At 48.6% G+C, this 11,056-nt stretch overlaps 1 protein-coding gene across 1 annotated transcript; it reads left to right on the forward strand.

Moving 5' to 3' along the window:
• The first annotated feature begins 68 nt into the window (after positions 1–68).
• On the forward strand, positions 69–10,728 carry ZGPAT (zinc finger CCCH-type and G-patch domain containing). The gene is made up of 7 exons (XM_044985274.1): positions 69–230; positions 2,120–2,913; positions 3,581–3,714; positions 5,680–5,838; positions 7,021–7,152; positions 8,094–8,502; positions 9,231–10,728. Exons 2-7 carry the CDS (start codon positions 2,279–2,281, stop codon positions 9,367–9,369), a joined length of 1,608 nt encoding a protein of 535 aa, XP_044841209.1. The 5' UTR covers positions 69–230; positions 2,120–2,278; the 3' UTR covers positions 9,370–10,728.
• Positions 10,729–11,056: the final 328 nt, after the last annotated feature.

Raw genomic sequence — 11,056 nt, forward strand, 5'->3', positions numbered from 1 at the left:
CTCCGCGCGCTCGCCCGACGTTAGGCGTCCCGGCCTCAGCCAGCCGGAAATATCCGTGGAGGAGGAGCTGGAGGACTGTTCGCCCTCTCGCCCAAGATGGCGGCAGAGGCGGAAGTCGGCTCTAGCCGGAAGTCGGGTGGTATCTATCGTTTGGACTCTGTGGGGAGGGGCGGAAACCCTGGCAATGGAGGGTGTCCTGGCGGTGGCTTAGCAGGAGGCGGAGGCCTGAGGTGAGTGAGGTGTTGGGGGCGTTCACATTTGAGGGGGGCCCCCATGGCTGGGCTCCCTTCGGAGGGTTGGGAGTAACCCCTCCCCCAGGGCCTCCATGAGGGGGTGGGAGTAACCAATCCCCTGGGGTCTCCATGGTTGCGGGGTCTCATGAGGGGACTGGAAGCTACCACTCCCCTGGGGTCTCCATGGCTCGGGGGGGGGGTGTCCCATGAGGGGATTGGAAGCTACCACTCCCCTGGGGTCTCCATGGCGGGGGGGGGTGTCCCATGAGGGGATTGGAAGCTACCACTCCCCTGGGGTCTCCATGGGTGGGGGGAGTGTCCCATGAGGGGACTGGAAGCTACCACTCCCCTGGGGTCTCCATGGCGGGGGGGGGTGTCCCATGAGGGGATTGGAAGCTACCGCTCTCCTGGGGTCTCCATGGCTGTGGGGGGGGTTCCCATGAGGGGATTGGAAGCTACCACTCCCCTGGGGTCTCTATGGCTCGGGGGGGGGGGAGGCTGGGTCCCATTGGGGAGTATTGGCAGTTGTTCCCCCTGTTTTGTACCCCAGTGAGCGGGAAGCAATAAGGGAGGATTGGGTCAAAAGAAACCTGATGAGGTTCAGCAAGGACAAGTGCAGAGTCCCGCACTTAGGATGGAAGAATCCCATGCACTGCTACAGGCTAGGGACCGAGTGGCTGGGCAGCAGCTCTGCAGAACAGGACCTAGGGGTTACAGTGGACGAGAAGCTGGATATGAGTCAACAGTGTGCCCTTGTTGCCAAGAAGGCTAAAAGCATTTTGGGCTGTATAAGTAGGGGCATTGCCAGCAGATCAAGGGATGTGATCATTCCTCTCTATTCGACATTGGTGAGGCCTCATCTGGACAGTTTTGGGGCCCACACTACAAGAAGGATGTGGAAAAATTGGAAAGAGTCCAGCGGAGGGCAACAAAAATGATTAGGGGGCTGGAGCACATGACTTATGAGGAGAGGCTCTGGGAACTTGGCTTATTTAGTGTGCAGAAGAGAAGAATGAGGGGGGATTTGATAGCTGCTTTCAACTACCTGAAAGGGGGTTCCAAAGAGGATGGATCTAGACTGTTCTCAGTGGTACCTGATGACAGAACAAGGAGTAATGGTCTCAAGTTGCAGTGGGGGAGGTTTAGGTTGGATATTAGGAAAAACTTTTTCACTCGGAGGATGGTGAAGCAGTGGAATGGGTTACCTAGGGAGGTGGTGGAATCTCCTTCCTTAGAGGTTTTTAAGGTCAGGCTTGACAAAGCCCTGGCTGGGATGATTTAGTTGGGAATTGGTCCTGCTTTGAGCCAGGGGTTGGACTAGATACCGCCTGAGGTCCCTTCCAACCCTAATATTCTATGATGGGGATTTTAAGCGCCTCACCTCTGTGGTAGGGTAGACTCTGTGCCCCCCCCCCCTTGAGTAGGAAGCAGCGTGGGGCTCCTGATGGGAGGGATTAGAAAGGTGCAGGTTGAGAGTGGCACAGGTTTTTTGCCCCCAGTTCCGCAGCGGGTGAGATGCTGCATGCCATTGAGCAGGAGCCAAAGTGTGCAGAAAGATATGATTAAAGAAGAGGTAGGCAGTGATGGTGTCATTTCATGGGGCTGCAGGTTTAAAGGGACAGAGAAGCAATGTTAATGTTGTTCTCTCGTCATAAGTAATCATGCTTGAATTCCCTGAGCTAAGTTAAAAGCTTAATAGTTTGCACTTTAATTTGCCATTTTGCAAATGCGGTATGTCAGGTTGAATGTACATGACTCGTGCTAGGTGTGTATAATGCCATGTGGTGGTAGCTGTCTGCATTAAAGACACCTTGTTCAATTTAGGATGTCTACCTTTCTTGTGAACCCTTTCTCTAACACAGCTTTATTATATTTGTTCACTGCAGTGATCTCCCTTTGATTGCACCAAAGGGAAGAAAAGACAGGACTACTGAGAAGATTGACAGCTAGTTTGGACAAAGATTCAATATTTTACATCACTATCTAGTAAATTGCTTGAGAATGTACTGAATTCCCAGACAGGAATCAACAAAACAGCTTTTTGCATGATAACAATGGATGAGGAGAGTCTGGAAACAGCAATTCAAACCTATAAAGCACAATTGCAGCAAGTGGAGCTGGCTTTAGGGGTGGGATCGGATCCATCACAGCAATCTGACTTGATCCAACTGCAGGAGGATTTGAAACAATTGATAGAACTGACTGAATCCAGCCTGGTGTCAGTGAAAAAGAGTAAACTACTGGCCACTTTAGACACAGCTGCACCCTCCATTTCTCCAGCAGGTCACCTAAAACAGGACAGTAATTCAGGCAGGTCCTGCAATGATGATGAGTATGCTGCTTTTAAGGAAGCTATTGCTGAACTCAAGCCATTGAGTACTGAAGTCGAGGCCTCTCCAAAGGAAGATGGAGAGGCTGATGGGGAAAATGAATCAAAGTACAGTGAAGAGGAGGAAGCATCTGAGGAAGAGGAGGAGGAAGTGAGTGGGATGAAGGTTAAAGCCCCATACTACAGTCCATGGGGTACCCTGGAGTACCATAATGCCATGATTGTGGGGACAGAGTGTTTGGAAGATGGCAGTGCAGGAGTCCGAGTGCTGTATCTCTACCCAACTCACAAGTCCTTGAAGCCATGTCCATTCTTCTTGGATGGCAAATGCAGATTTAAAGAGAATTGTCGGTAAAAAAGCTTATCTCTGTTGTGTAGTAAGAGGGCAATTAGTGGCAATGTCAGCCAGTCGGAATAACTTTTCACTTGTAAATATCTCACCGTACTTGGTTTTTAAATCAGCTGTAATTTTGCCAAACAACTTTTTATTTGTTTAAAGCACATTTTACTGTGCTGTGTTGGTGTGTGTACACTCCTTCAGCTAACCCAGGGAGACAATGGAAAATCCTTAGAGGGAAAAGTACAAGAATTAGTTCTAATATATTCGGTAGCTAAATGAATATTTGCTAAAGAGGAAAAAATAAAATCTACTGTAGGGAAAATAACACATCTTAATAAGAACTTTACAGTTAGCTAGTGTATTTTATCCTAAAAGATGTGAGCCTTGTCGTTTTTTTTTAAATGGATTTGTCACTGGCCTGTGAAATGCGGCTGCTTCTGGGGGCGAATTTGACACTTGTTGAATAGAATACAATAATGCTATAAAACAGTCTGTTTTTAAGACTCAGTGAAGAATAAGTTTTATGCAGTTAAAACTATTCTAGTGGTAAGGTATTCACGATTATTGGTGAGGACAGGGCAGACAACTTGCCCATACTTCCATAAGGGAAGGAAACTTTTTCTAGAATCCCCTTCAGACCAGGGCAGATCTGATTGCTTCTCCCTATATCCCCTGCAGGTTTTCCCACGGGCAAGTGGTATCTGTGGATGAGCTTCATCCATTTCAGGAGCCCAATCTCAGCTCTCTAGAAGTGGGCTCAGCCTGCTTGGCGAAGCACCATGATGGAATATGGTATGCTGCAAAAATCACTGGTGAGTCTTGTTTTCTCTGGGTGGGTGTCGAAAGGTGAACAGAAGTACTTCAGTCTTCATTTTAACTAAACCCCTAAGACATAAACAGAGCAAAAGATGGTCTTGTAGGCTAAAGCACAGGGGTGGGGGTCTGAGACAACTGAGTTCTCTGCCGCAGACTTTGTGTGGCTTATGGGGGACCTCCGATGTTGTGATGCTTAATTCATTACGGTTTGTAAAGTGCTTTAAGATCCTCAAAGGCAGATGATCTTTACGAAAGGGAAACCAGAGAAGGATTTAGGGATGGGAGGGCAGAAGAGTGGTGGCAGGGGTCTACAGGGAAAGTTGGGGAGACCTGGGAGAAGGGAATAGTAGCAGAATAGAGGACATAAAAATGAAAAAGAGAATGAAAGAATCAATACAAACAACTAGACGTTCAGTGAGTTGTGCTTTATTTTCCTACCTCCTGTTCAGCTTTGTCCAAATATCATTCCTGATATCTTGTCAAATACTGAAATTAGATACTTGGAACCACTGGCTCTTGTTTTGGCCAGAGAACTTCATCTGCATACCAGTCACCGAGAGGAGTGCTAGACTGGTGCTTCACTCTGTGTGTGTGGGGAGGTTGGATTTGTACCTCATGCTTCATCTCAAAGCTGCTGTGAAGTAGCATTTCTTATATTTCCCCAAATCTGTCCTCCTTCCCCTGTAAGAACAAACTCTCTGACTAATGTGCTCAGATGCTGTGAAACACACTGATACCATTAGAAACTGAAGATAAGTGATGACCCTAGTGCTGTTTACTATGACCCTAGCTCTGTGTTTGTACCACGTGGCAGTATCTGATGGTAGCAGTGGGTGGTGATGGTTCCACCTTCCAACAGAAAACCCTAAATAGATGTTCCTGGACCAAACTCAGCCGAGGTGTCATTCCGCTGAAATCCGTGCGATTAACTAAGATGGGATGAACATGGTCCTCTAGTTACATTTCATACTCTTGGGGGAATTCTGCACCAAAAAATTAAAAAGTCTGCCCATAATATTTGAAAATTCTACATATTGTATTTGTCAAAATAACATAATTATGCCAGTTACACTTATTTTGGTAATTTATTTCAAAATATCTGTCAGCAAGTATGTCTGTAACAATACAGACAAAAAAAAATTCTGGTAATTGTTTTTTGACAAATAGATTCCTTACTAGGCATATTCATACAGAACTTTGGGTAATGCATTTAAATTACAACACAGAACTGTGTTTCCTGCACCTGTCAGAAGCAGTGCAAAGGCTTTGGGGGTTAGGGGTAACGGAATTGCTGAGGAGAGGGAAGGAGGCTAGGAGTGAACCTGGAGGGTGTTGGGTGTGGGTGGGAGGTTTTTCTGGTGGGGAGGGGAGGGATTGTTAGGGTATTGGGAAGCCTCCCGCATGCAGACCCTGACTGACCCCAAGCATCTCCCACTCAGTCACTGCACCTCTCCTCCTCGTGGGTCTCTGCAGCCCCTGTCCCCAGGCTCAACACTGTCACCCCACTAGCTCCTGAGCTCATGCTCCAGTCTGTCACCCTCACTGTGACCCCCCAGCAGCCCTGTGTGCCCCACTCTGTGCTAACCTGGCTCCGCGGGCAGGGTGCAGGGTGCTGGGATGAACTCTACTCCTGGGGGAATTCTGGGCATAGAACTCTGTATTTTCCCGCATAAAATACATTTTGCCTAAGTAGTGCTGCAGTTCCTCCTCTTACCCACCAGAGGCCGCTGTGGTGCTAGAACAGCCGGCATGAACGCAGCTGGCTGTTATGGCGCCACAGCGGCCTCTGGTGGGCGAAAGGCAGAACTGCATCACTTCCTAGGCAAAAGGTTTTTTTTATGCGGGAAAATACCAAATTATGTGAGACAGATGAATTCTGCACGTCCGCAGATGCGCAGAATTCCCCCAGTAGTAATTTCGTGGAGATTTGCTCATGCGGTCCATTGCTTTTCCTCCCTCAGACGTTGACAGTGGTTACTACACAGTGAAGTTTGAGTCATTGCTGCTGAAGGAGGCTGTTGTGGAGGGAGATGGCATCATGCCACCACTGCGAAGCACGGAAGACTCTTCCTCCCCCGAGTCTGAGGAAGACAACGTAGATGACTCTGGCTATGCTAAAGGTAAACAAGGCAGAGAGTGAACTGCAACTGTCAGTGATCAAGGGTCTGCCCTTTAATTCAAGTCCTCTTGGACCACTGCCCAACTTAGTAGAACCCATGTTTTTTACCTCTTGTTCTGCTGCAGAAGGAGATGAGAGGACATTAAGTATCATGCATATCACTGTCTCCAGTTAAAATCTCTGTGATGTTTTCATGCTAATGATTTTCACTAAACTGATGCAGATAAATAGCTTCAATGAAAAAGAAACATATTTCACCCCCAATGGGACTAGAGAGCATACTGGAGTGAAATGGGGTTTGGGAGCAGGAACCCCTGCGTTCTTATTGCGGTTTTGCTGTGTGACTCTGGGCGAGCTACTTATTTACTAAAATAAAGTTTTGAAAATGAAATGAAAAACCAGGAGACTTCAAATTTCCAAAGGAAGTTCTCAGGACGCCAGGACATCTGTTTGTCTTACATATTTACATGGCACTCATCACTGTCATATCTGAGCACCTTGAAATCTTTAATGCACTTCTCCTGTGAGGCAGGGCAGTGCTGTTATCACCACTGTACAGGTTGCTCTGGGTGCCTCAGTTCCCTAGGTGACTTGCTGAAGGTCACACTGGCAGTCTGACAGAGCAGGGATCTGGCTCTCCCCAGTCCTAGGTTAGTGCCCTAACCACATCATAGAAACAAACAGGGAGTGTCCTGGGATCCTTAATTGTAGGTAAATAGATAAAAGGCTCCTCTGTGCCATTGAACCTGTTAGAAGTACGATGGCGGAACAGAGTGATGCTCTTCGGCATGCTGAATTCTGTCCTGATGAAGCTGTGAAATCTATCCAGACCCCAGGAGCATGGGAAGGATCTACTAACACTGCTGGATGATTCTGCCTGACTTAGGGGTTTCTGTGTGTAGTAAATAGGGATCTCCCCATGAAACCAGCATTTAAAACCCTGCTTATTCCTCATGCTCCTCCCCTGGTCTGATGGATTAGGGAGTGGCTGTTCAGTAGGAACTATTTTGGGGGCAGAACTGATTGTATTGCAGAGGACTGAAGAAGAGGCTGTGAAGTTGCTTGTGTGGAGGGAGAGGTTGCTGGTTTTTGCGACGTTGCTCACAGCTTCACGCCTGCTGAGGTTTTCACTTGGTGCTTGGCTGCCCCAGCCTTACCGCTCAATCTCTGTTTTGTGCTGCAGTGATCGATTCAGGGCCCTTGGAGAATGGGGAAGGGGCTCCAGCTTGCAGTTCCTCCTTTGGTGGCTGGGAGGCCCATACTCGTGGCATCGGCTCCAAACTACTTGCTCAAATGGGATATGAGTTTGGAAAAGGTAAGGGCAGAAGAGTAAAATCCCTGCAGGACTAGGAGCCTGCATGTGTTGCCTGCCTCTTAATCCCGGCCTCAAAGGGACCAGGGCTTGTTCCTGCAGAGTGGAGGAATGGGGTGACAGTAAGTCTAATCAGCATTGCTTGGATCAGGCCCAGAATGGGGTATGCATTCAGTACTAAATGCAGGATTGCATGTGTGGTGGTGCTGAAAAATGACCTTGTACAGTTAAGGGATAAAGTCTTAATACCGATGTTTGGGGGGGATGCAGGTGTGTGCGTGCTGACGTTCACGTTCCGGGATACATCAGTGGAGGGGATTTTAAAGCAATGGCCAAATGATTAAAGCTGTCAGAGTAGAGCTTTAACTATTCAGCTGTCCTGTAGGCCATTAGGTAATGGGGAATCTGGCTCAGGGACTTCTGGCCCCAAACACAGACTTCAGCGCCTATGGAGCCAGCTTCTGACTCAAGACAACTTGCACTGAAGTTCTGCTGAGCCCAGTGGGCTTAGGAAGCCAGCCTGCTGCCCATGTTTGCCTCCTGTTCTTGTGGAGTGACTGAACCTGCTTTTGAAGGGGAATATCTTTTCTCTGCTCAAGGAGGTGACAGTGCAAATCTAAGCCTGGCTTCGCTGCAGCACCTCAGCTGCACGACCCTGTTCTGTATCATTGAGGTTCTTATGTGTGTAACGGTGTAAATTAGGTGTGTATGGGGGGAAGGTGCATCTTATATCTTGTCACTCAGCAGTGAACCTTACCATCAAGTATATAGTCCAGCACTACTGCTGTTGTCTTCAAGGGTAGCAGCATTGATCCCCAACAGACTGTTTTCTGTTGTTCTGAGTCTGGTGGCCGTGCAAAGGTGGATGGGAGGAATCATTGGTGCATGGAGAGACTCCACTGTTAGCGTTTGACTTCTCTCTGGTGCCCTTCTTCCTCTCTCAGGTTTGGGGAAGAACGCTGAGGGCCGAGTGGAGCCGGTGCAAGCCATAGTGCTGCCTAAAGGGAAGTCCCTTGACCAATGTGCTGAGATCCTTCAGAAGAAGCAGCTGGATCCAGCCAAGTCAAGGAAACGGCGAGTGAAGGCAAACCATGCTGGCCGTCCTTCTGCAGGGAGCCGCAAGCCCCCCCGCAATGTCTTTGACTTTCTGAATGAGAAGCTTCAGGGGAAGGGCTCTGGGGAGCAGGATGGAGGGATGACACCAGTGGAGAGAAACAACAAGGAGATCTACCACGCCAGTAAGAGCACCAAGAAGGCCCTCAGTGTCCGCCTCTTCCAAACAATGGAGAAGATTGACCAAACGCAGAAGACCATCAGGGGAATCCAGGAGGCACTGGCACGCAATGTTGGACGGTATGGTGAAATCCCTGGTTGGGGTTCCAGAATGATTTGGGGTTGCCTGTTGCTTAGGCTGGGGACGGATCATGCAGGTGGTGGGAGCTGAAAGTGAAAAGTTGGATTATGTTACATTAAAAAGTAACAGTTTTGAAGGGGACTCAGAATGGGGACTCGGGGATGGTCTAGAAAATACCTTGTCCTGCCATGAGCGCAGGGGACTGGACTGGATGACCTCTCGAGGTCCCTTCCAGTCCTATGATTCTATGAGGTGGCTGTCTGTAGGAGAGGAGCTGAGCTTATACTAAGGTGTTTGTCACTGTTCCTACTCTAACCACTGGCATGGGAGGAGGCCTGGAATAAAGTGGTAGGCAAAAGCTTCCAAGCCATGACTTGGACCAGATTGTGTCTCTGATTGCTGCCTTGAGAAGGCAAGGACCCCAGGCCAGAATTCAAATCGAGGAAGGAGGAGAACCCTCCAGAGTCCTGCAGAATTTTTTTCTTCTTTTTTTTTTATACTGATCAGGGCCATGCTTATAGCATTTCTGTGAGTATTGTGGCAAGAACAATCACAGTTCTCTGGCTCATGGTTTGCTTGATATCTGACACTTCATGGCTCCCAGTGGGTCATTTATATCCACCCACTGCTGAGACTGGGATTCCTAGCAGTAAAATGGAGATGTTAATGAGGAGCCTTCCTTCTTAACATGCTAGATATCCTTAATGTGCCTGTCTTCTGCTTTCAGGCACAGTATTGCCACGGCCCAGCTGGAGGAGAAACTAGCTGGTGCCCACAGGCAGCTGGGGGAGCTGCGGGCCCAGGAGGCCAGCCTGCAGCAGGAGCAGAAGAAAGCAGAGACACACAAGAAAATGACTGAGTTCTAGTCTCCAAGGAAAGTTGTCGATGTGATGTACTGGTTTCCATTATGTCTGAGCCAGCACTCAGTGCATTGGAACCGGGATGAGCTGTGCCATCACCTCTGGGTCTTGGGCAACCCAGCTGTGAAACTGGGGTGAAAAGCAGCAGTTCTCCAGAAAACCAGGTGCTGTCTGAGCTGAGCATTCCTGGGGGGGAGCGAGTACTTGCTCAGTCCTGAAGGTGTTCAGAAGACCCAAGCTGCTTACATTGACCTGCTATACAAAATAAGGCCCCTGCGTCCTGCTTTTGTTCCCTTTTCCCAGTTCTCTCCATCCAGAGCGTCTATAGCCACCGGGTGATACCATGGTTGTCCACAGATCAGCTGGTGGGAAGAGCCAGGGGAGCCCCAGGGCCAGTCACTCTGCCTTGGAGACTCAGTGGGTTGTGCCTCTGTGTGTTTATCCACTAGGCTGGGAACTGAGTCCCAAACACGTTCCAGCTCTGCAGAAAGGACAGTCTGGTTTGGGTGAAAACCAGGGCAGGTCACTTCAGCTATCAGTGTCCCGCTGTGCTTGGCTCTGGGCGTCACTCAGGGACACAGGAGTCAATGCTGGGTTTGTCCCTATTAGTTCTGATGTTGCTGTGATATTTAGAGTAGCTCTTCACGGCGCCAGCACACTGAACAGAAAGAGAAGAGGTGGAGCAGTGTTAAGTTCTGAGATCCCCAGGCCTGGTACTATTGCCAGCTGACTGCAAAAGTGTTACTAGGTCCCAACCTTGTACAAAAGGTTTAGGCCTCCGTGTGAAGCCAGCCTGCATGCTAATGGTGACAGTATGGTATGCTGCCCCATTCCAAATCACAGCACCGAGGGCCAGAGTTAGGGGAATGCGGCAACCACATAAACAGCTACGTACGTAACTGGTCCGCTACATACCTGCTGGCCAGGAACAGTACTACGGGCAGCCTTTTGCTTTCACTCTGGCTGCTTTGAGTTTTTCTGCTCTAGATATCTATTTGAACGAGTAGGTTCTCCTTGTTATGAAACACCACAGAACCATACAAAATGACCCGAGGTCCAGGTGTACCCACCACACACAGCTATCCCTGTGAAAGAGCTCATGCAACCCTGAGAGCAGACTCTCCTGCCCTGCAGTGGGTACAGACAATCTCAGGCAGTTGAAAATCTCCCAGACAGGTTCTGTCAGTGGTGGCCGGTTCTTGCTGTAGAGGAGGTGTTGATTCTGTCAGGCATTTTGTGTTAGGCAGTGGCCTATACATTTGAGTCTTTTGCTGTGGACCTTTATTTTCTGATTCTGTAATTTTTGCAGGTGTCTTGAGAAAACACTTCTTTTTTTTTTAAGTAAAAGATATCCGACCCCTTTTATCTTAGACTTGTTTTGCCTTTTTTATCTCCACCTCTCAGATGCCTTTGAAGGATTACAGAGCTGTCAACCTCAAGGGTAACAGTCACAAGAGCGGGAGACAGTGCTTCCTTGGCTACAGGTCAGGGCAATTAACTTCACTGCAGGGGTGATTAAAATGACCACAGCTTTCACAGCCTCAGACCGAGGTGTGGAAGTTCCCCCCTGTGACTTAAGAGTAACAAAGGAGACAGAAAAGGAAGTGAGGACAAGGCCGAGAGAGAAAATACATTTAAAAAAACCTGCAAAATTCTTGGCTACTTCAGGATGCAGGAAGAAAATTAGGTCTTT

This window comes from Mauremys mutica, chromosome 13 (genome assembly GCF_020497125.1).
Source record: "Mauremys mutica isolate MM-2020 ecotype Southern chromosome 13, ASM2049712v1, whole genome shotgun sequence".
Classification (NCBI taxonomy): Eukaryota; Metazoa; Chordata; order Testudines; family Geoemydidae; genus Mauremys; species Mauremys mutica.

Bases quoted from the DNA above. Each gene is read 5' to 3' on its own strand.
- ZGPAT (XM_044985274.1), top strand. From the start codon at position 2,279: ATGATAACAATGGATGAGGAGAGTCTGGAAACAGCAATTCAAACCTAT. The intron at 3,715-5,679 runs GTGAGTCTTGTT...TTCCTCCCTCAG, and splicing joins GTATGCTGCAAAAATCACTG to ACGTTGACAGTGGTTACTAC. The intron at 8,503-9,230 runs GTATGGTGAAAT...TTCTGCTTTCAG, and splicing joins CTGGCACGCAATGTTGGACG to GCACAGTATTGCCACGGCCC.